At 39.8% G+C, this 23,189-nt stretch overlaps 2 protein-coding genes across 2 annotated transcripts in view; one reads left to right on the top strand and one right to left on the bottom strand.

The window, feature by feature from the left end:
* Positions 1–23,189, top strand: part of LOC307166773 (uncharacterized protein) — a 419,028-nt gene that overhangs the window by 283,044 nt on the left and 112,795 nt on the right. The gene's annotated exons all lie outside the window — the stretch shown is intronic.
* On the bottom strand, positions 18,761–22,623 carry LOC307166601 (uncharacterized protein). Its single transcript, XM_079885062.1, has 4 exons — positions 22,424–22,623; positions 21,463–21,657; positions 21,288–21,367; positions 18,761–20,245 (listed from the first exon to the last, which is right to left on the bottom strand). The coding sequence occupies exons 1-4, from the start codon at positions 22,427–22,429 to the stop codon at positions 19,276–19,278; spliced, it is 1,251 nt and encodes a 416-aa protein (XP_079741188.1). The 5' UTR covers positions 22,430–22,623; the 3' UTR covers positions 18,761–19,275.

The raw sequence follows: 23,189 nt of genomic DNA, 5'->3' as shown, positions 1-23,189 counted from the left end.
ATAAGGAAAAGTAAAGGACCTAAAATACTGCCCTGTGGAACTCCCATAGAACACACTCGTGGCTGTGATGTTACTGAGCCGATTCTTAGAGTCTGAGATCTGTCACTTAAATATGATGTAAACATATCTATTGCGGAAAATGACAAATGAAAAGAAAGAAGTTTGTTTAACAGAATTTGATGATTGACTGTATCGAAAGCTTTCTGAAAATCTATGTATATAACTCCAGTAATCTGACCCTTGTTTAAAGACGCACGTATTTGCTCAGTGAGAAGCAACAAAGCCGACATAGTTGACCGCAAGGGTCGAAAGCCATGCTGGCAATCACTGAGCAGGTTATTATTTTCAAGGTGGTTAATTAGTTGATTATACAATATTTTTTCAAGCAACTTGGAAATGGTTGGGAGAATTGCAATTGGACGGTAGTTGGAAATATTAGTTGGATCATCAGACTTAAACATCGGGGTGATCTGGGCCGTTTTCCACAAGGCAGGAAATACTGATTGTCTAATACACAAATTAACTAAATGATGAAAGAGTGGTATGAGAGTATTGGCATGAGTTTTAAGAAAAGTCATGTTTAAATTATTTGTATCACAAGCATGAGAAGCATTCAGAGAACACAAAATATTAGTTATATCATTTTGTACAATTTCAGAAAAAGAGAATTGCTGAGATAATGCTGGTACTGATGTGAGAAACAGAGGAATAGTAAATTTAGAAGATAATTCTTGTACAGATGCAATAAAATACTCATTAAAAGAATTAGCAATTTTATCATGATCAGTAAGAAGAGTACCATTTATGGATAATTGCAAACTATTATTATGACCGCCGCTAGCGTAGCTAGCGAAAGCGGTCATATAGGGATTGTCAAAGTTTTTTTTTTTTTTTTTTCCCGTCACCTTACTGAATTTTTCGTCAACGATACCAGGGACACCGAAGCACCGGGGAACATGAAATTTGGTGGGCATGTAGCCCCACTAGACTTCTAAGGAAAAATTTCGTTTGGTCCCCGGGGGCCACTCCCCCCCCGCGCTGGCCCCCCCCAAACCCCCAAAAATGCAGTTTTTCCTAAATAACTACCTGAACCGTGGCACCGAGGATGAAGAAATTTTTATGGTATGTTGGTCTACTAGACTTTTACGGAAAAATTTCGTTTGGTCCCCGGGGGCCACTTCCCCCCCCGCGCTGGGGCCCCCTTAAATTTTTCGTCAACGATACCAGGGACACCGAAACACCGGGGAACATGAAATTTGGTGGGCATGTAGCCCCACTAGACTTCTAAGGAAAAATTTCGTTTGGTCCCCGGGGGCCACTCCCCCCCCGCGCTGGGCCCCCCCAAACCCCAAAAAATGCAGTTTTTCCTAAATAACTACCTGAACCGTGGCACCGAGGATGAAGAAATTTTTATGGTATGTTGGTCTACTAGACTTTTACAGAAAAATTTTGTTTGGTCCCCGGGGGCCACTTCCCCCCCCGCGCTGGGGCCCCCTTAAATTTTTCGTCAACGATACCAGGGACACCGAAACACCGGGGAACATGAAATTTGGTGGGCATGTAGCCCCACTAGACTTCTAAGGAAAAATTTCGTTTGGTCCCCGGGGGCCACTCCCCCCCGCGCTGGGCCCCCCCAAACCCCAAAAAATGCAGTTTTTCCTAAATAACTACCTGAACCGTGGCACCGAGGATGAAGAAATTTTTATGGTATGTTGGTCTACTAGACTTTTACGGAAAAATTTTGTTTGGTCCCCGGGGGCCACTCCCCCCCCCCGCGCTGGGGCCCCCTTAAATTTTTCGTCAACGATACCAGGGACACCGAAACACCGGGGAACATGAAATTTGGTGGGCATGTAGCCCCACTAGACTTCTAAGGAAAAATTTCGTTTGGTCCCCGGGGGCCACCCCCCCGCGCGCTGGGCCCCCCCAAACCCCAAAAAATGCAGTTTTTCCTAAATAACTACCTGAACCGTGGCACCGAGGATGAAGACATTTTTATGGTATGTTGGTCTACTAGACTTTTACGGAAAAAATTTGTTTGGTCCCCGGGGGCCACTTCCCCCCCCGCGCTGGGGCCCCCTTAAATTTTTCGTCAACGATACCAGGGACACCAAAACACCGGGGAACATGAAATTTGGTGGGCATGTAGCCCCACTAGACTTCTAAGGAAAAATTTCGTTTGGTCCCCGGGGGCCACCCCCCCCCGCGCTGGGCCCCCCCAAACCCCAAAAAATGCAGTTTTTCCTAAATAACTACCTGAACCGTGGCACCGAGGATGAAGAAATTTTTATGGTATGTTGGTCTACTAGACTTTTACGGAAAAATTTCGTTTGGTCCCCGGGGGCCACTTCCCCCCCCGCGCTGGGGCCCCCTTAAATTTTTCGTCAACGATACCAGGGACACCGAAACACCGGGGAACATGAAATTTGGTGGGCATGTAGCCCCACTAGACTTCCAAGGAAAAATTTCGTTTGGTCCCCGGGGGCCACTCCCCCCCCACGCTGGGCCCCCCCAAACCCAACAAAATGCAGTTTTTCCTAAATAACTACCTGAACCGTGGCACCGAGGATGAAGAAATTTTTATGGTATGTTGGTCTACTAGACTTTTATGGAAAAATTTCGTTTGGTCCCCAGGGGCCACAACCACCCCCCCCCCCCCCCCGCGCTGGGCCCCCCCCAAACCCAAAAAAATTCAGTTTTTCCTAAATAACTACCTGAACCGTGGCACCGAGGATGAAGAAATTTTTATGGTATGTTGCTCTTAAGGGCCCACATCAACCTAGCCCATAATCACTCATTTGTGATTTGCGCCCCTCCAATAAAAAATGAAAATGCAATATTATTCTGCTTTAATTGCCCCTATCTTCAGTGGAGATGTTCAGAACTGCACCATATTTCATGTGTATGATTAACTTGACATCCTCTGGGGGTATCCTCTGCTAAGTTTTGTAGAATTTCATCCATGGGGGGGTATAAAATAAATTCATTTATGTGCACATTTAATGACTGTACACTCATCGGCCTGTAGATGGTGCTGTTGAGAGAAGGGTTGCTGGTTTAGGATGATACTGTCACACACACACATGCAGGAATACAAACAAACGCAAGCATGCACACACACTGACATCCACACGCACAGACACACACCCATACACACACATACAAATCCACATGCACAGACACACACACACAAACACACACGCGCACACATGTACGCACACATACATACACGCACAGACACACACACACATACAGACACACACATACACAAACACACACACACACACACAGACAGACATGCACATACTATTACTTTTTTTAGGTATATACATAAACACGCAATACAGCCAAATTACTCCACGTCATTTATTTTTGTAGAAAGCCAGTGCAGGCCTGAGCGGCGGTCATATTTTGTAACGCGATGCGGTACATCTAGTTAATTTTAATTTTATTTTCACCAGTTATAGATTTCAATGTTCGCCATAATGTTCTTGGGTTGGAAACTGTTCGATTAATTTGATTTTCATAATAAGACTGTTTTGCTTTGTATAATTCAAATTTACACTTATTTCTAAACTGTGTGAAAATAAGCTTAGCTTCAGGTGTTTTTAATAATCTGTAGGCTTTCAAGGAAGAGGCCTTCTTTTTTAGGAGCTGTAAAATATCAGAAGTTACCCAAGGTACTGTATTTTGTTTAATATGTATTTTACAGGTAGTTGTATATTTTTGACGTATTGTCTCCACTCTCCTATGGAAATTTGACAGAACATGATCGGGATTTTGCAGAAACATCTCGTTACTCCAATCAGTATCAGCAAATTCAGCATTAAACTGAGACAATTTTAAATTTGGGACTTTTTTAATGTAATTATTTTTATGACATTTTGGCTGTTTAAAACATTTCCTAATGACATATATGAGTGAATGATCTGAAACTGCTGTATTTATCACTCCTGATATGCCATACTTGGAGGGTTGATTAGTGAAAATAAGGTCCAAAATAGAATTTCGTGTTTTACCAAATCTGGTGGGATCTTTAATTAATTGATGAAGACCATATTTTATGGCAGTTGTTTTCAGAAGTTTAGATGAATTATCAATCCAATTTAAATTTATGTCACCAAGAATAACAAGCTCCTTAGTTTTAACCGATTTTATTAAGTCCGAGAACTGCAATAAATATGCAGTTGGACTGACATTTGGAGGCTTGTATGTGACAATAATAGTAACTGAAAGTTGATTAGTAAAATGAATAACCAATTGAAGTGACTCTGATACTGTTGATAGTTTTACTATAGAATGTGCATATTTTTTATTTACATAAAGAGCAACACCACCACCAGTTCTATCAGTCCTGTCATTGCGGTATAATAAATAGTTTTCAATCGCAAGAAATGAATCAGATATAACAGGAGTCAGCCATGATTCAGATATTGCCATAACATGAGCCTTTGATTGAGTAAGCATGATTTTAAATTCATCCAGTTTGGGAACAAGGCTTCTCATATTTAGATGGCAAACTTTGAAACCTCTAATTCTACCAAGTTGGCATAAAGTAACTGGATTTTTCTTTAGACACAATGGTCTTTTTTGTGCTCTAACAGGTTTAGAATTAAAGCCTGGGATAACAGGAGAAGAATTAAGTAGCAACTGAGGTGTAACCGATGTGCCTACAGGTTGTTGAAAGCACTGCGGTTGAGAATCCATGTGTGGGACACCTGCATGTAAACCCATGCCCAGAATGTTATTTAAAACATGAGTATAAAATCCCAGGAAATATAGAAAAGCGGACATAAAGGCATTTTTGCCCGGACCAGGATTAAGTTCAATATTTCCGATAAATAAAAGAACAGAGAGTAAGAGTCTTAATGAGGACTTTTGGCGCTTATCTACAGTAGCGTCTCTCGTGCCCATAGGTTTAAACTTAGTCATTTACCCACTGGTGGAAGATGATAGCGCGGGTCGAAATGGTTGTCCGTTCGAACTGGGGAACGATGTTAAGACGAGAGGTAAAACCTGTATGATCCTCCGGTCGCATACACAAGGTAGAGCACTGCAAACTTGGTACATGAGGCCGGCCAGACGAAAACCAGGGCTGCTCTCCACACACGGCTCCTCCGCGCTGGGCATTGGGCGCATACCACAAACCGCCTCTCCGGGTGGGTGAGAAGGTCGCGTCCGTCTCTCCGCCGCGTCCACGTCGCGAAGCCGGACATCCCCACTCAGGCTCAGTCACTCTCTCGAGACAAGTAAAATGGCTAGGGACTTGAACAACATTTAAGGCTCTTATTATGCCAAACAGGCACGACACAGCAACGACACAGCAAAGGACCCAGTTCAGCTGGTATAGTAAAGGCTCCATGCCGGGTTTGAGTTGTTGATCTTTAGTTGTTAAAGAGTGCCCGTGTTGGCGTTTGTGAGTTGTCCAAACAAAGCGGTTGACCCGCACTTTTCGGTACTGGAGCAAATGAAACAACGATAGTATTATAACTGCAGTAAATCTGGTAAGAAACAGACCTGCAGACATCTGTAATACCAGATATTTGGTGTTAATCTGCAGCAGCGTTTCACAGCTCGCTGTGACAGCCGCCATCTTGGTTCATTCATTCATAAGATCTGTAATATCGGGCAAAAGTCTTATGGACTGTTTTAATGGTTCTTTGTTGTTGGAGAGTTTTGGAGAAAAGTTCTGGATCACAAATTTAAACAACTTTACCGGTAAAATTATTTATGTTACTGTTCAAAGGTTTGGGATCAGAAACTTTTTTTAAGAATGAATCATTTTAATAAGCAAGGATGCATTAAATTGATTAAAAATAACAGTTAAGATATTTATAATGTTACAAAAGATTTATATTTCAGATAAATACTATTATTTTCTATTCAACAAAGAATCCTAAAAAAAAAAAAAAAAAAACATTTATCACAGTTTCCACACAAATATAAAGCAGCACAACTGTTTTCAACATTGATGTTAATTAGAAATGTTTCTTGAGCATAAAATCATCATATTAGAATGATTTGTGAAGGATCATGTGACACTGAAGACTGGAGTAATGATGCTGAAAATTCAGCTTTGATCACAGTAATACATTTATTCTTTTAAAAACATAAAAAATCGTAGGCTACCGATCCAAAACTTTTGACCGGTAGTGTAGGTGCATGTGTGCTCACACACACACATTTTATATACTTTATTTGGTTCCACATTACAAGTCAAATTTCATTAGGAATCAAATTTTTTAAATAATCCAACAGATTAAAACAAATCAGCACATTGTTATGGATTAAACCGCTCTAATGGTACAGGAAGCATCACCTTTTCTAAACAAAAATACTTCCTATAATACTCCCAATGCAATGCAAATCTTGAACACTAAGAGTCCTCCATAAACAAATGCACATGACACCTCAAATAGTGTAAAAATAACTTTTTTTCCATTCTGAGAGATGTTAATGATATCGGGTGTATTTGCTATTCCTAAAAAAGCACACACACACACACACACACACACACACACACACAGCGCTTTAGAAATAAAGTTGACTTTCTGACTTGGCTTGTATGCATATTCAGTGTGTATGCTGTGTATATTGTACTGTACATATATATATATATATATATATATATATATATATATATATATATATATATATATATATATATTGAATATACATACAAGCTACAATATAGATTTTCACAGCAGCTTCACAGTAGTAACAAATTCAAAACAAATTCTGCTGTAAAGCAGCTCTAAGAAGCCAATTTATTCAGCTCAAGTCACTTCTGTGTTGATTCAGTTTCAACTCAATTCAAGATTAAAATCAATTGTGCATACATACTGTATACAGTGTATTTGTGCACATACATGTACGTATGACTTCTGTACACACCACTGTACACTGAACAAGTAAAAGACACGTAGCAGTGTTTTACATTTGTGTGTAGTTTGGTGTGTAGCCTACTGTACTTTAACAGTAAAGGGTTTTATATGTCATTGTGTCTGTTTATGTTATAAATGCTTGAAAGTTAAATTATCTTCACTATGCTTTCAGGTTCAGAAGTTGTTGGAGTCCCGGTGGTCAAAGGTCTTATTCCTAGTGCATACTATAGGGGAAATTCTGACATGAAGCAGGATTATCTGTTCTACATTGATTTGTTGCTGTTAGGCCATGTTCAGGCCCTGTTCTAATTATTGTGTTCAATACTACAGTTTTTTACAATCACTTTGCTACTTTTTTTTAGATGTCATTTTTCAAAACTCTAGACACAAAACTCAAAACGATTATCACTTGTGTAACACAGGCTGTCTAATGTTCAAAACATTGCATTGTGCATTCGCATTTAAAGAAATCTTGCACTTGCACAATCATTGGTTCAAAAAACAAATTTACTGTGAAATACCATTGAAACATAACTATAGATCAACCACACACAAGCAACCGATAGTTTCACTGTGTCATTGTTCGTACAATCATTAAATATTGTAGAACAAAATCGGTGATACAGGTTTCATTATAGTACTACATGTACAGTAAATACATCTCTGTAAAAGTACTGCAGTAGTAGAGAGAATACTACAGACACAGTGGAATCATTGAACAGAGTTTGTAATATATTGATGCAAAACACTACAGTACAATCACAACATAGGTTTATTTGAATCAAAGCAAAAATAATTAGCTATGAAACAGAAAAGAAAAGACAGTACTGTAAAACATCAAATGCAGTGTTCCTCAACTTGCTTGCTTGTACTGTAAGAAACAAAACAGGAGTGATTATCTATACAGTGCAGTACTGTCAATACTGTAAATAGTCTGAAAAGGTGGTACAGTATTTGGGACCATACACAGTGTCTGATGAAGCATTATGATAAAATATTAGGCTACATCCATGGATATTGTAGTCTAATTGGTTCATGCTCCACGCTAACTGGTGACAATGAATCTCGTTATCTTGAAACTTTCATGATTTAGTAAACATGGAAGATTGTTTGTCTGTTTCCATACAACTATGCATTAAAGCTCCAGTATGTGATTTTTTTTTACCACAAGAGGGCGCAGTTTCCAACAATAACAAAGGCGAAGCTTGATGACGCTATGAAGGAGGTGACGATGGGAGATGTCGTTTTTAATGCGTTGTCACCATCTAGCGATGTATCTAAATGGAATTAATGAATCATGATCACGGATGAGGTAATTTATTAGTTTTTGTATTACCTGTATGTCTGATCGTATTATTTTATGTCATCATAATTAATTAACTGCAAGGAACGTGAAATGTTATGCTATATTATCCCGTTATAACTTACAGCTATTTGTCAAATGATTTGTTGGGTTAATGTTGTGCAGTTTTACGTTTTTATGGTTAATGCCGTGTTGTTTAACGTGTTCAAACCAATATCTAAAAGTAAGTGGCCAGGCTCTAGACTGGTGAGACATCCAATGAACATGATCTCCTTGTGGCATTACCCACCTCAGCCTGAGCTTATTGATGCTGTCTATAAGCTGCCATCACCTAAATACTTTCAACTTCATCCATTCTTCATTTGGAAACCAGAGCACACCATTATGGAAAGAGTCCGCAACAACTACACTCTGCCATGTCTGAACGGCTGTCCGAATCCTCACGTTGTCTCATCAGGAGTTGGACGACCCCGTGTAATTATTGGTACAAGCAGCCAGTACTACATACTGGCCTCTCGGCTCAGCTGTAAAGTCTGTAAAAAGTACTGGTTTGCAGACAAACCCCAATGGATGGACATGCTGCCAAGTCGGTTCTGCAACATTTTTCCAGCTTTTCTGACGCACAAAAAGGCCATATGTAAGACTGTGATGGATGAGTTGCGCCGCACAGCAAAGTCTCCCAATGATATGGCCAATCAGTTGAATGAAGATCTCCACCTCAGGTATGAGTGTGCTGTGCACACCTGGCTTACCTGTCCACTGTTAAGAATGTGCTGGATGGAGACAGTGGACTTTATGGTCAGCAGACCATCACAGGGGCACTAAGAGCAACAAATACTCCTGCTCCATTTGGTGGGTATGGTGATGTGGTTGGCTGGTATGGAGTAACAGTCTCACCCCACTACTTGGTTGACTGCCTCATTCAGGAGTATTATAGGCAGGAGAGCACAATCAATCTGCTCCTTCAAGGCACGTTTGGACAAGTATTAAGGGCTGACCATACCCGCAAGGTGGCCCAGAAGGTTGTGCTTGCATCAGGTACTATGTCGTCATACGCTGTGATGAATGAAAACTGGATGATCTTGTCCTGGGTGATGCTGCAGTCTGAAAGTGATAAATCCCTGCAGCCAATGTATGAGGGGCTGTCCCGTCGTTACATTTTTGCAGGACTGCCAAAAGCCAACTACCAGTGGGTTGACAGGTAAGAACCAGCCATCACATTTTCCTTCCCACCTATATTATATTTGTAAAGTAAACTAAATATAGCATAGCAAATACATGTATCCTATTTATTTGAATGTTTAATATTTTAAATATACTTCTCTTTGTGTGTGGAACAGAGACTGCTGTGCTGCCTTCAGGATCCCAAACCCTGATCCCCAGGAGCACCTCCTCTGGGATTCTTGGAAGACCACTGAGGCTATAGTGACTACGGCAACCTCTGGGCATCTCATCAACACCTGTGCCTCCCGCAAAGAATATAATAGCGACATCAACATCAAGCTGGACTTGTTCCACTGCATGTGGAGGTTCTCCAGAGAGTGTACTTCAGAGCACCATCCACTGCACAGTGCTTTCTGTAAGTTTCTGTCAGCAGCTTTTAGTGTTGTGGACCAGACGGACCTACAGAGACTGAAGCAGGCTTATGTCTTCTGTGGGATAGTGCCTGCAAATCCAACAAAGAAGCACATCAGGGAGCACTGCCACACTAGAGTCCCACAGCCCAAAGAGCTGCTGGAGAGAGTAGAGAGCGTTCTCCAAAGATTATTTTTAGAATGTGATCCTGATGGTGGGCCACTGTTCAAACCAACAATGTTGAAGATGTGGAGGATTCAGCGAGTCCACATCCTCAGAGGCTGCCTGAGTGACCCAGAGACTGAAGAGGGGATCCTCTAGTCTATAGGCATGGTGGAACGGTCCAGCTAAACCATGTGAAGGGGGAGGCGGCAACTGTACCCGTGTGGATCCCTGTGAAAAGCAGGAGGGGTTCCATTTCCATCAGGCGAGATGGGTCACAGGCACTCAGGTATCCACAGAACTTTGCAGGCACATGGGCATGATTGGAGTGGCTCGCTGGAATTTCCAGCGCCTTGTGGACCTGAAGCAGCCTGGAGTGAAGCTGCCTGCAGTTTTTGATCCTGTGCTGACCATGGAACTGAACAAGCTCTCAGACGTGGTGACAGGCCAGGCCAAGTACCCTGCCTTACTTGTCTCACAAACAGACACCAGAGAGTGGTTTGGACTGCAGTATATGGAGCCTGGTTGTCGTCCTGTCCCCCTGGACTGGGACAAGCACAAGTCCCAGAAGGTACCTGTTGCAGGGGAGGGAGAGCATCAGTCCTCACAGCCGTCTGCTCTCAGTGAGATATTCCCACCCGATGACACACCTGAGGAGGTGAGGGAGGAACACTTTGCTCAGGTAAACTTACAAATATTCCACTCGCTAAAATACAAAATCTAACTATGTAATTACTGATTGTAACCCAAATTAATTACCCTATGGTCCAGGATGACATCTTTGGTGTGGCTTCTCCTGGCTCACAAACAATGATCCAGCCTGCACACCACACCAATGTAAAAGGTGATTTAGCTCACATCTTCATCCCTTAATTATTCCTTATTTATATGAAAACTATAGATATTTCAGAGATAAAAGTGAAACTGATTTATTTTATTAAAACATAATTTAACTGAAAATATCCCGAAAATCCTTGACTGTTATTTTGGACAAGCACAATAAGTTACAGTATATATTGTATTGCACCAATTAATTTATCAGTAAAATAAGGACTGTTATTTTGGACAAGCACAATAAGTTAGATATCACATTGCACCAATTAATTTTTCAGTAAAATAAGTATCCTTCAGAAACAAGTTTCATATTAGAAAACAAAAGTAAAATGATTACTGATTCATTATCCATTAAAAATATGAATTAGTGAATGTGTCAAAAGGTATAAATAACATAATTTTCATCTCAGCTGGGATTCGTACCGAAGTTTCGGTGGGGAATTATATTGATAAAACCTGGGACACGCCCTCAAATTTTCCTCACTTCTGATTGGCTAGTTTAACTTCCCTTAACTTTTCCCATTCATTCTCTATGGTATGCAATATACTTTTGGCCACATGTAGACTTCCTGGCGCTGTTTCTCTTTTTCCGTGGCGGGGAATTTAAAAAGCGTAGTGTCATCTATCAAACATTCGCAGTGGAGGAGGGGAGACCCGTTTTACGATCGGAGTGATTTGTTTACCGGACTTGTCAGCAAACTTGTTTTGTTTTGTTACTGTCTAAACTACCTGCAGACAGATTTTACCTCAGGTGACCGCATATACATTATTATTCATATATTTTATAATTTAAATTGCATGTATATTATCATGTAATCGTATTGTTAATTGTGTTGAATGGTTTGTGATGTTAAGAAACAGTAAACCAAACTTCTCGTTATAAATATACAATGTTTAAAATATGTTAACAGTGCAGTATGTAATGGAGGATCAAACCCTATGGATCAAACCTGCAGACATTAAAAATGAATGAATAAATAGATAAATAAATGTGATAATAGGAAAATAAATAAAGGAATAAACGCATTATTTCCCCCCAATGTATTATTTTTTGCTTTCATATTTTAATGTTTTTTTTATTCTTTTTAATTTTATTTATTTATTTTTTCCTTTTATTTTTATATTTATTTATATATTCATTTATATTTATATTTATTTATTCCAATATGTATTTATTTCCAGATTTATTTATTTTTAACCTTTATTTATTTCAATTTTATTTATTTTTATATTTATTCTTACATTTCTTTGCCGTGCATGATAATTAGGTGGGTTGGTCTTGCTTACCAAATATAAAAATGAATAAACAAATAAATATTTTTTATGTACAAATGTATAAAAGCAGAAAATAAAGAAAGAAAAAAAATACAAAAATTAATTTGATTAAAAATAAATAATATTTATTTTATCAAGTCGTTTATTCCTTTATTTATTTTCCTATTATCACATTTATTTATCTTTTTATTCATTTACATATGTATTCATTCATCTTTAATTTCTGCAGGTTTGGTCCTCCTATAATGTAATTAATATCACACACACACACACACATATATATTACATTTAAATTACAAAATATATATATATATATATATATATATATATATATATATATATATATATATATATATGTGTGCAATTTAATGGTATAATTTATAAGGGTGTCACGATTTCGATTTTAAATCGAAATCGATCGAAATTAATGCTCAATCTCGATCATCGAATCAAAAAATGGAATCGTCGATGCTGCCACGCCCCATAGGTCACGTCAGCTCGGCTTGCCTGTAATAGGTAAAACAAACTCCTTTTCTCGAGAATATTGAAGCCTTTATTTTAAAACGCATTGCAGCTGCACAGCGAGAGCATCATAGCTCGTCTGAGCGAGCTGGCTGTGCTGCGGCAACTGCACGAACCTATGGCAAGTTAGCAGTGGCGTGCGGTCCAACAGGAGTGCTTGGCGCCCTGGCTGCCAGCCTCGAGCGCGCCAATTTGGACGCGGCTGAAGTGTATAAATTTAGAGAAAACTCGCCAAAGGACTTTAGGTTTAAATCGACTGAAGCGAAGTACCTGATATGAGCGAAATAGCACGGCAAGGCAACGCAGTACCCGTTCCCTTATCTCTAAGGGAACCGAGGTTACGCAAGTAACCAAGTACGTTCCCTTACGAAACGCTGTGGGAACCCAATTTTAAACTCCGTGCTATTCGCCTGTGACTACTCTGAGGAGTCCAGGGAGCCCCGGGACTATAATAGGTAATAGGTTATATTGTTTAAGTTTCCAATTGACTTAAGATATAAGTTATTGTTACATTATGTTGTTAATAAACGTTTTAAATTTTACAATGTAGTGTGTGGTACATTGCGAACAAAGGTCAGATATTATTATATTGCATAAAAGTCTAAAAATGGCATACCTTCTCTTTGGCTCTCAACGAAGGCGGTCGCATTTTCTTACCCTCCTCTCCCTTATCTCCCCTGCTTTGCTCCTCTCGTCTCGTCTAGTCTACTGTCTTGTACTTTGAGAGACTCTCTCCGCACTGCTCTCCAAACTAAGAAATTATGGATTTGATCAACTGGTCTCTCAACGCAATTGACACCATCTTCTCGACGAGAAGCTTGGGTTCGGGGGAACCTGACTGCCCTGCCGGAACGTTCGCAGCTGGCTACACGATGGACGCGTGGGAGATGTGGCGGGTCGTGTGTCTGGCGGCTCTTTCCGTGGAGGACATTGAAGATATCTACCTATTCGGAACCATGATAACAGGTTTTCTGCTGTTTGGATTAGGCATTGCCCTGGTTTATCGAGGAATTAAGAAGACGGTGACAGCTGTCCAAAACCCCACAAGGCTGCCCGTCATGATTGAAGCAGTGGGCAGAGCTGTGAGCACTCAGACTGTGACTTTGGTGACTATGGACCAAAATATTGATAACATCTTGGAGAAGCTTACAGCTTTGCAAAGGCAAATGGATCATTTCGGAGACCCAAATGGACCAGGGCTGTGTAAATTGGAATGCGGCTACTCGTCCCAAGACCAAACAACCCCAATCTTATCTGCTTTCGGCCCCCCTCTACCAGCACTGGCCTTGACCGAGGCTGCTGCTGCAACAACAACTCCCTCTGGAGAGAGCACTGCAGCGAGACGCTCTTGCGTTCCTTCCCCCACTCCCCACTGACACCTGCTGATTGTTGACTCTGTCTGGGACCTGATCAAGGTTGACTCCATGGCAACTGCTGTGTATCGCTATGACATCCTGCGGACTGAGGCACCTAGATTAGGATGTCAGGCGTAGCGACTCTCCAGGCCTACATATACACGAACTCTTACATATATACAGATATGCAATCACCCCCCCACCCCCCATCCCTCGCCTTCGACGCTTTGTACCCCCAGTCTGACAGGCGGGTCTGACCAGCGCCGTAATGGCTGCAGGACCGGATGGCTGCTTGCCTATGCTGGGTTACCTCCATTCCCCACTTCCCTCCCCTGTTGCAAGTCTTGTGTGTTCATGTTGTGTACTGATTATGTGCTAATGTTGCTGAGGTGTTTTTTACTGTTCCCAAACTGTACTCCTTACAGGAGCATAGTCTGGGAGTTGCCTTTTTTCTCCTCACCTCTCCTCATGTTATGCTGTATTTTTCTCCTCAAACGAATTTCCCCATTGTGGGATAAATAAAGGTTTTCTAATTTTGTGCTTTCACATTTTTTTTTTTAAATAGAGAATCGAATCGAACCGTGACTTTAGAATCGAAAATGTAATCGAATCGAGGATTTGGAGAATCGTGACACCCTTAATAATTTAACATTTTTAATTTGTTAAACTTGTTAAAACTTTATATATATACATTTATACATATAGATTTTTATATTAAATATTTATTACACATATATTAAGCAATTAAATAATGAATATTAAATAATGCAAATTTATTAAACACTACTTTACATTTTTTTAAGTCTCTTGTGCTTTAAGGCTGCATTCATTCATTTAAGAAACAGTAATATTATGGAATATTATGGCAATTTAAAATAAATGTTTTATATATATATCACTGATGCTTTAGTTAACTGTCTTATTTCACTTTGTTAAGTATTTTCATGCTTATGCTGAGACGCTAATAAATACATTATGATTTCAGAAAAGCATCATGAAGAAAACAGTGTTTTTTCCCGGGAAAGTCAAAGTGTCTTTCAGGAAAGGACCATCAGGCCATTTACGCCGGGACCCATCAGAAGAGGCAAGAAGAATTAAAGACAACCCTTCACTGCAGGACAAGTCAACACCTCAAAGAGAAGTTGAATGCCCGTTTTGTTGTGAAGTACTTTATAATTCTCGCTCGCATATTACACTCATTTTGCTCAATTTCAGAAATGCTTAGAAGACTCCTCTTCTGCTGAGACTCTTCTTGCTGCTGATCCAGACTATGATTTTTCACTGTTTTTCTACTCCGAGTGCTGTGACAGTGAAGGAACACACATCTGAGGAGTTTTCTTTTAGATGCAGGTAATTATATTATTCATACATCATCAATGTGTGTAATCTGTCTGTTTAATCTATGCACACAAAACAGAAATACTTCATTGAATAATTTTGTGAATCTCTTTTAGAACTGCCAAGCACACCCCCACTGCCCATAGCTGCTTCTCCCTGCGCTGCTCGGACTGGACCCATTAAGACAGGGGGTCGAGTCTTTGTGTTGGACCATAACAGATGGACAGATCCAATGAGAAATGCCATTGATGGTTTGCTGGCCAAGCACCACGGGAGCAAGGACCTGCTTACAAAGGTGGATGCTGAATATGGTGCAGAGTGCCTGCACTGACCAGGGCCGGTTCTAGACATTAGGAGGCCCTAGGCAAAATTCATGTTGGAGGCAAACTTTATCTAAGGTAATCTCTTTTTTGTTTAATGAAGATGTTATTGTTGTTGTTATTTTGCTGTTTTATTCAATTTATTCACTGTTCTAGAATCCCACTTCAGTAAATGAGCATAAGTGCTTTTATATTGCATTGCTACTTTAAATATGCTATACACAAATCAAGTGGAAGAGAAAGACACGATCGCTACTGAGCAGAAAAAATGGATAAAGTGATATTATTGGCGTAATGTCAGGAATCTAATCATCAGCAGAATTTAGAAGATAGACCCATTCGCTCTGTGCACAGGATGACGCGCGAACGTTCGAAATCTGTGTGGTGGGCGGGGGGACTTCCGGTTTAGGTTACTACTGGCGGTATTAGATGTTGTTGAAGAGTGAGTGGCAAGCTATCAGTGAGTGAGTACCGTATGTAAAATGTTAACAGTAAATAAGAAACGTCTTACATATCAGCATCAAATTGGCAACTCTAAATTACATTGTAGTGTTCCTCGATGTGCCGTTTCATCGAGGTATAATTCTGAAGTCAGTTTTCATCGTTTTCCGCATCAGCCTGAGGTACGAGCTCAGTGGCTAGTCAAGATAAGACGCGATAACTTCACTCCTACCGATAACACCCGGGTCTGCAGTCGACATTTTAAGCTAGAAGATGTCATCACAACAACCACAGGACGTCGAAAACTTGTTCAAGGAGCTGTGCCATGTCTTTTTGAGTGGAACAATTTTTGTTTACCAGCGCCAAGGTGCAGTGTTTGGGAGCGCTGCCCTAAACGCCCCTCTCCCCCGCCGGACCCCCTGTCAGAGACTGCTGGCTCTGATAGCGAGATGGAAGTAACGTTACCACTGGAGCATGACTCATCTGTAACTCCGACGACATCGGTGACTCCATCTGAGTTAGTGGAAGAGAACGAAAAGTTGAAGCAAAAAGTCCAGGAGCTGCAACAACAGATTGAAACTGCAACTGCAATCGAGATTTGGTGTAGAGCGTCTTGCAGGGTCTGATGAGGACATTCGGTTTTACACCAAGGTAGGTCCATGACCATGTCTATGAAAAATCGTTGGTAACACTTTACAATAAGGTTCTTTAGTTAACATTAGTTAATGTATTAACTACCATGAACTAACACAGTGAGCAATACATTTGTTACAGTAGGCTATAATTAATATTTGTTAATGTTAGTTAATACAAATCCAGCTGTTCATAGTTTGTTCATGTTAGTTCACAGTGCATTAACTAATACAACCTTTGATTTTAATAACGTATTACTAAATGTTGAAATTAATATTAACTAAGATTAATAAATGCTAAAGAAGTATTGTTAATTCTTAGTTCATGTTAACTAATGGAGTTAACTAATGTTAACTAATGAACCTTATTGTAAAGTGTTACCAAATCGTTTTGAAATCAATATGTCTACCATTACATCGAATTTCATTTGAAGTTAAATTAACCCAACATAATTGTTTCATTGCTAGATTTGCATCATACCAGCATTTCAAGGCCTTTTGGCAACTTGTGGAGTCAGCCGCGAATACCAAGATGGTGCGGGTCACCAGTGCAGCTGGTGCAACTCAACACAGATCAACAGTAAGCTATGTCATCAGGCTTTTGTAGATTAATGCATATTTACTTTACTAACCCAGATAACACACACACACACACACACACACACACCTGACTTCCATTACCCCCACTCCATACCCCCCAAACAGCACACTGCCCATCACCAGTAAACCCCCACCCAGCTGCATTCTGCACACTTAAGGCTACAGTGAGAGGAGATGTCCTCTGAAGAGCTGGGTCTTCAAAAAACTCCTGAAGACCCAGCTCTTCAGAGAACATCTCCTCTCATAGCACTACTTACAACTAGTCTTGCTGATCCTAGCACTTACCACCTGTCTAGAACTGACACTCAACTGTTTAAAATCAGCACTCACTGATGCACTTATTCTTACTGTACTCCTTTTTTAAATAGTCCTAGAATTGTTGAGAGAATTGCTGTAAAACTTAAAACTGTTTACCATGTTGTTAGTCACTTTGGTTAAAAATGCGTCAGCCAAATGTAATGTAATGTTATGTACAATGAATCACATTACAAAGGCGAATCATGTTACATAGTTCTGACCCATTTAAGTTCCATATTTATTTCATTAGGTGGTGTATCTACTCTTAAGTAGTAAAAATGTAACTGTAATTTTACTTTTGCTAATATAAGTTTATTTTCTATAATCTCTTTAACAGAAACTTGCGCCCATAGACGAGTTACTTCTGTTCCTTATGCATCTCTCCGTTGGCCTATCTCTCCGTGATCTTGCCAACCGTTTTGGTATCCACCGCACCACTGTCAGCAGAATTATAACGACCTGGACACACTTTCTGTACTACCTTCTTGGTTCCATCAGGCTGTGGCTACCAAAAGAGGTTGTACAAGCTCACTTACCACCAGAGTTTTCCCCATACGCCGACACACAAGTGGTGCTGGACTGTACCGAAATTTTTTGTCAAACACCCTCATCTCTTGTTCTGCAAAGTGAGGTGTTCTCCAATTACAAGTCACACACCACTTTCAAGGCCATGATTGGCATTGCCCCCCATGGTCCCATCACCTTCGTCTCTCCACTGTATGCAGGTTCTATGAGTGATAGGGAAATTTTCAGAATTTCAGGGATTACAAAATTACTCACAGCTGACATGGCAATTATGGTAGACAAGGGGTTTCTTGTGGATGCTCTTGTACCCTGCTAAGTTTACCGGCCTGCTTTTCTGTCAAAGAAAACTCAGATGAGTAAACAGGATGTTGAACAAACACAGTCCATCGTCCGTTTGCGGGTTCACGTTGAAAGGTGTATCCGGAGAGTTAAAGAGAATAAACTGTTTGACAAACTTATTCCCTTATCTGTGTGTGGGAGTATTGATCAACTGTTCAGTGTGGCTTGCTTCTTGGTAAACTACCAAAATGGACCCCTTGTCAAGGCATGGGCAACTCAACAGTGAAAATCTAGACTGGCATGTGACTGTATTTTTCTCTATGAGCTTCCATATACTGCTTATATATTTTGTCATTTACTATGCTGTTTGTTTTTTTGTATCTTGTGATATACCTTTCAGAAAATTGTCTGAAATATTGACAATGTTTACATTTGTCATTTATTGTCTTTTACACTACCAGGAGGAACACAAATACATGAGTTAATTCAGACATTTATTATACAAAGACACAAGCTGTCATACTACACTCAACAATAACATGGCTCCTTGTATATATTTGTAATGATGAACTATGTAAACTATGTAAATAAACATTGTGGTGCAACGTTTGACATTTTGTATGAGTTATGAGTTTGTTGATAACTAGTCCACATAACTGCACATATTCCAGTACTCAACAGTACTTTAATGCTTCTTTGCACTTCTGGTTGGATGTCAACTGCATTTCATTGGCTCTGTACCTGTACTCTGCTAAATGACAATGAAGTTGAATCTAATCTAATGTAATCTAACTACTAACACTGAATTCATAATAACAAAAGGCACCTTGTATAGGTTTGTTGTTTATGTACATGTGTGTGCATTTTTTTAAAGAGGACTATTTACATTAACATTGATTTTCACACAAACATGTTTTGGGAGGTGGGTTGATTTTAAATTTTCATGCATGATGATAAATAAAAGTAGAAATAGAAATAATCTCCCCTCTCCCTGATGACGGCAGCAACCTCTGGGTCCCTGTAGATCCTTTGACTGATCATATCCTCCTCTGCACAAACAACGAAATCACACCAGTCCATACCTGTTAGCAGGAGTTGTCCTTGCACCTGCCAGTAATAACCGTGTTGCTTTTTTAGATTCATGGTGCCATTGTGAAGCTTTAGGTATTTACAGTCAACATAACTTTTTACATTGGGGCATTTCACTTCCACCAGGCCAAAGGGTGGGTTCTCTGTTGGGTCGAAAACAACCCCATCAGGGGAAGACCCTAACCAGGGGGCATCAGGGTGTACAACGAAGCCACATGGCCAGTAGTTAGTGTTCTTTGCTTTGCAATATTCTTGAATGGCAAGTGGCTCCAATGCCAGACCTCTTTTCATCACTGCCATTTGTGCAACTCCCCTAATCATTCTTTCAGCAAGCTGTTCCGCTGAAGACTGACTGCGAACATGACATACCTCCCTGAAGTGAGATGATGTTACTCTCATCCTTCTGACTTGGTGCCACTCTGTGGACATACTCTGCTCCCTTGTTGATTCTTCTATTTTCCTCGCTGTATCCAAGGAAGTCTGCAGAGATTGCAGATGCAGCTGCTGGTGGAGACTGCACACAAAATGGCATGTAGTGGGCTCCAGTTTGTAGCCATCTAAAGGCAGAGGTGGGGGTGGAGGAGCACCAGTGTGAGGAAGAATAATGCGGCTGACTGGCACTGGCTGCTGGTACGAAATCGGGCTGCCCTCCTGAACTTTTCCCAGAGCTGACTCAACCAACGGGACGTCAGCACTGATGGACATGGTGGTAATGAGAGGTGCTATGTCCGCTGGAAAGCCTTCATAAGCTTCCGCCACCCTCAGGACATCAGGATCAGGCAGATCCCCCCGCATCGCTTTGTAGAGAGTGCTCCTAAGTAGAGTTGCATATCATAATTCAAATTGGACCGCTACGCACATTTACAGTACAGGCCAAAAGTTTGGAAACATTACTATTTTTAATGTTTTTGAAAGAAGTTTCTTCTGCTCATCAAGCCTGCATTTATTTGATCAAAAATACAGAAAAAAATGTAATATTGTGATATATTATTACCGTAGAATTTAAAATAATTGGTTTTCAATTTATTATACTTTATCATTTATTTCTGTGATGCAAAGCTGAATTTTCAAGATCATTACTCCACTCTATCACATGATCCTTTAGAAATCATTCAATCATTCTTCTGATTTATTATGAGTGTTGGAAACAGTTCTGCTGCTTAATATTTTTTCATAACCTGTGATACTTTTTTAGGATACTTTGGTGAATAAAAAGTAAAAAAAGAAAAAAAAGAAGCAAATGTTTTAAAAATAGAAATCTTTTATAACAACAATATACACTACTGGTCAGTAATTTGGGGTCAGTAATTTTTTTTCTTTCTTTTTTTGAAATAAATCAATACTTTTATTCAGCAAGGATGTGTTAAATTGATAAAAAGTGATAGTAAAGAAGATTTATATTATTAGAAAATATTTTTTTATTTTGAATAAATGCAGTTCTTTTGAACCTTTTATTCATCAAATATATTAGGCAGCAGAACTGTTTCCAACACTCATAATGAATCAGAACATTATAATGATTTCTGAAGGATCATGTGATAGACTGGATGTCACATGTGACACTGAAGACTGGAGTAATGATCCTGAAAATTCAGCTTTGCATCACAGGAATAAATGATAATTTAAAGTATAATAAATGGCAAACCAATTATTTTAAATTGTAATAATATATCACAATATTACATTTTTTTCTGTATTTTTGATCAAATAAATGCAGGCTTGATGAGCAGAAGAAACTTCTTTCAAAAACATTAAAAAATGTAATGTTTCCAAACGTTAGGCCTGTACTGTATATTTAGACAACCATAATCATATTAGTTGATTAATTCTAATTGAACAAGACATACTGGACATACCTGACACCATTCGCTACCGTCCTCTGTTTGGGCTTTGCAGACAGCACCACCATGTCACTCACACGGCCCGGCTTCACACCCTATCAATAATAAATGAAAAGGCATTTCAGAGGTCACAGAATGGGACTATAGGCAAATCTTGCATAAGCATGGAATTAAGCTGCTTAAAGTTTACCATAGTTCTTGGTTTGTGCCAACGTTGTTCGCTCTCTGTGCAGCTCAAAACAGGTGGTACAGCTGTGATGTTTAACTGTGAGTAATGAGCAGTCTGATACAGTAATGCAACATTATGATTGCATAAGGCTCTGCCAGCCACACAGGAGCACTCGGCCTCATAGAGCTGAACAGGGGTGGAGTCTTCAAGGACAATCTTTTAAAAAACAAAAAAGTGTGTTATAATGAGCAGAGATCACAAACTGATCAGATATCTAAAAGTCAAAGGTGCATTTTGCATTATTTTTCAAGTTAGCTACTATGAGTTAGAGAATGAGATTACTTTAGGGTTAGTAAGAAAGTAAGTTAAACAGAACACAATATAAACAGCAAAACAACTGTCTCAACAACCAGCTTCTGGGGTTTCATATAGGAATGGTAGGTCTACTAGAACACTAATAGGGCAGGCAAGTGTCATCATAGTGTTACCTACTTCAAACGTTTGGTTAGCTAGATAGTTGTCTAAGATGTTCAACTTGTTTAGGTAATTATACATTTGTTTGCCAGTTTTGCCAACCCATCATTGCCAAATTGAAGCCCCAGAACAGAACTGGAACAGAACTGGTTGGATCAGACGAACAACTGAACTGTCTTTCATCCTACTCTGATGGTGTGAGGTTTCTCATGTTTCCTCAAAGATCTATGACAGGTAGCACGGATGCTGACTCTCCCTGTCTGTAGATCTTTACTTGATACTGGGGATAACCAAATACTGTCAATACATGTATCTGAACAACACAAATCATTCGTATATATTTATTCAATGTCAGATAGTAAAATGAACATATAATAAACCACATGTGACCAACCACTAAAATGAACCGTTTAATAAGTATTTTGTAAAGGTTACTTTCTAGCCTAACGTCACCTAGCATCATCGCTAACGTTAGGGCTACAGCTAGCTAAAGACATACATAACTTACCTTCATAACTGTCAATGAATGAAGAGACGTATATCTTGAAACCCTTTTCCCTCTTGCTCTTGGGAGCCGATGATGACGCTTGAATTGTTTTGTGTACGTCGTTTATCGTTATCCTTGGCAGATGTTGAAGGGATCTGGTGTAAAAAGCCATGTTTATCTGGTGGTCCTCGTTTTACCTGACAGTTACCGGCGTCGTCGATGAAGCGCGTAACTTTAGACCGGAAATGCCATCGCCCACCAGTGACGTCTGACAATCATGGAACGTTCGTAAAATCAACTAGCGAATAGATATGAGATCCTTTATTTGAAACATTTAAAAATGTTGTAGTGTGTTGGCTTTTTAACTTAGAATACAGACGTCTTGTCTTTTAATTTTGTAGCTTTTTTACTAGTCAGCTCCCGACGCGATGTTATTCATTGTACGCGCAAATTCAAAGCGTCGCGTCTGGGCACGTTAATGACGCTCGCGCTCTTTTAAACTCGTAATAAAGCGGTGAATGATTTTTCCAGAAATGACGCTGATCTACAGTACAAGTTTATATTTAGAATACATTGTAATCACTCCAAAATAGATGACGACAACTCACACACCTGCATTTTGAGCTGTGCTCGTTTCCACTGAGCAGTACAGTACGGTACGGTACAGTACGGTACGGTTCGGGTCTGTTAACCATGATCTGGCTAGCGTTTCCACTGCCAACAGTACCCTTACTTGATAGGCGTGGTGTTTCGATCGACGTCATTTTCGCGCGAAGAAGAACATAGT

Source organism: Squalius cephalus, assembly GCF_949319135.1.
Source record: "Squalius cephalus genome assembly, chromosome: 11".
Classification (NCBI taxonomy): Eukaryota; Metazoa; Chordata; class Actinopteri; order Cypriniformes; family Leuciscidae; genus Squalius; species Squalius cephalus.
The sequence above is the reverse complement of the archived record's forward strand: the minus strand, read 5'-3'. Positions and strand labels throughout refer to the sequence as shown.

What these genes read in the sequence shown, in the direction of transcription:
- LOC307166601 (XM_079885062.1), bottom strand. An exon ending in GGCACAAACCAAGAACTATG is followed by an intron (nt 21,368 to 21,462) that starts GTAAACTTTAAG and finishes TATTATTGATAG; the next exon opens with GGTGTGAAGCCGGGCCGTGT. An exon ending in ACGGTAGCGAATGGTGTCAG is followed by an intron (nt 20,246 to 21,287) that starts GTATGTCCAGTA and finishes AACTCTACTTAG; the next exon opens with GAGCACTCTCTACAAAGCGA.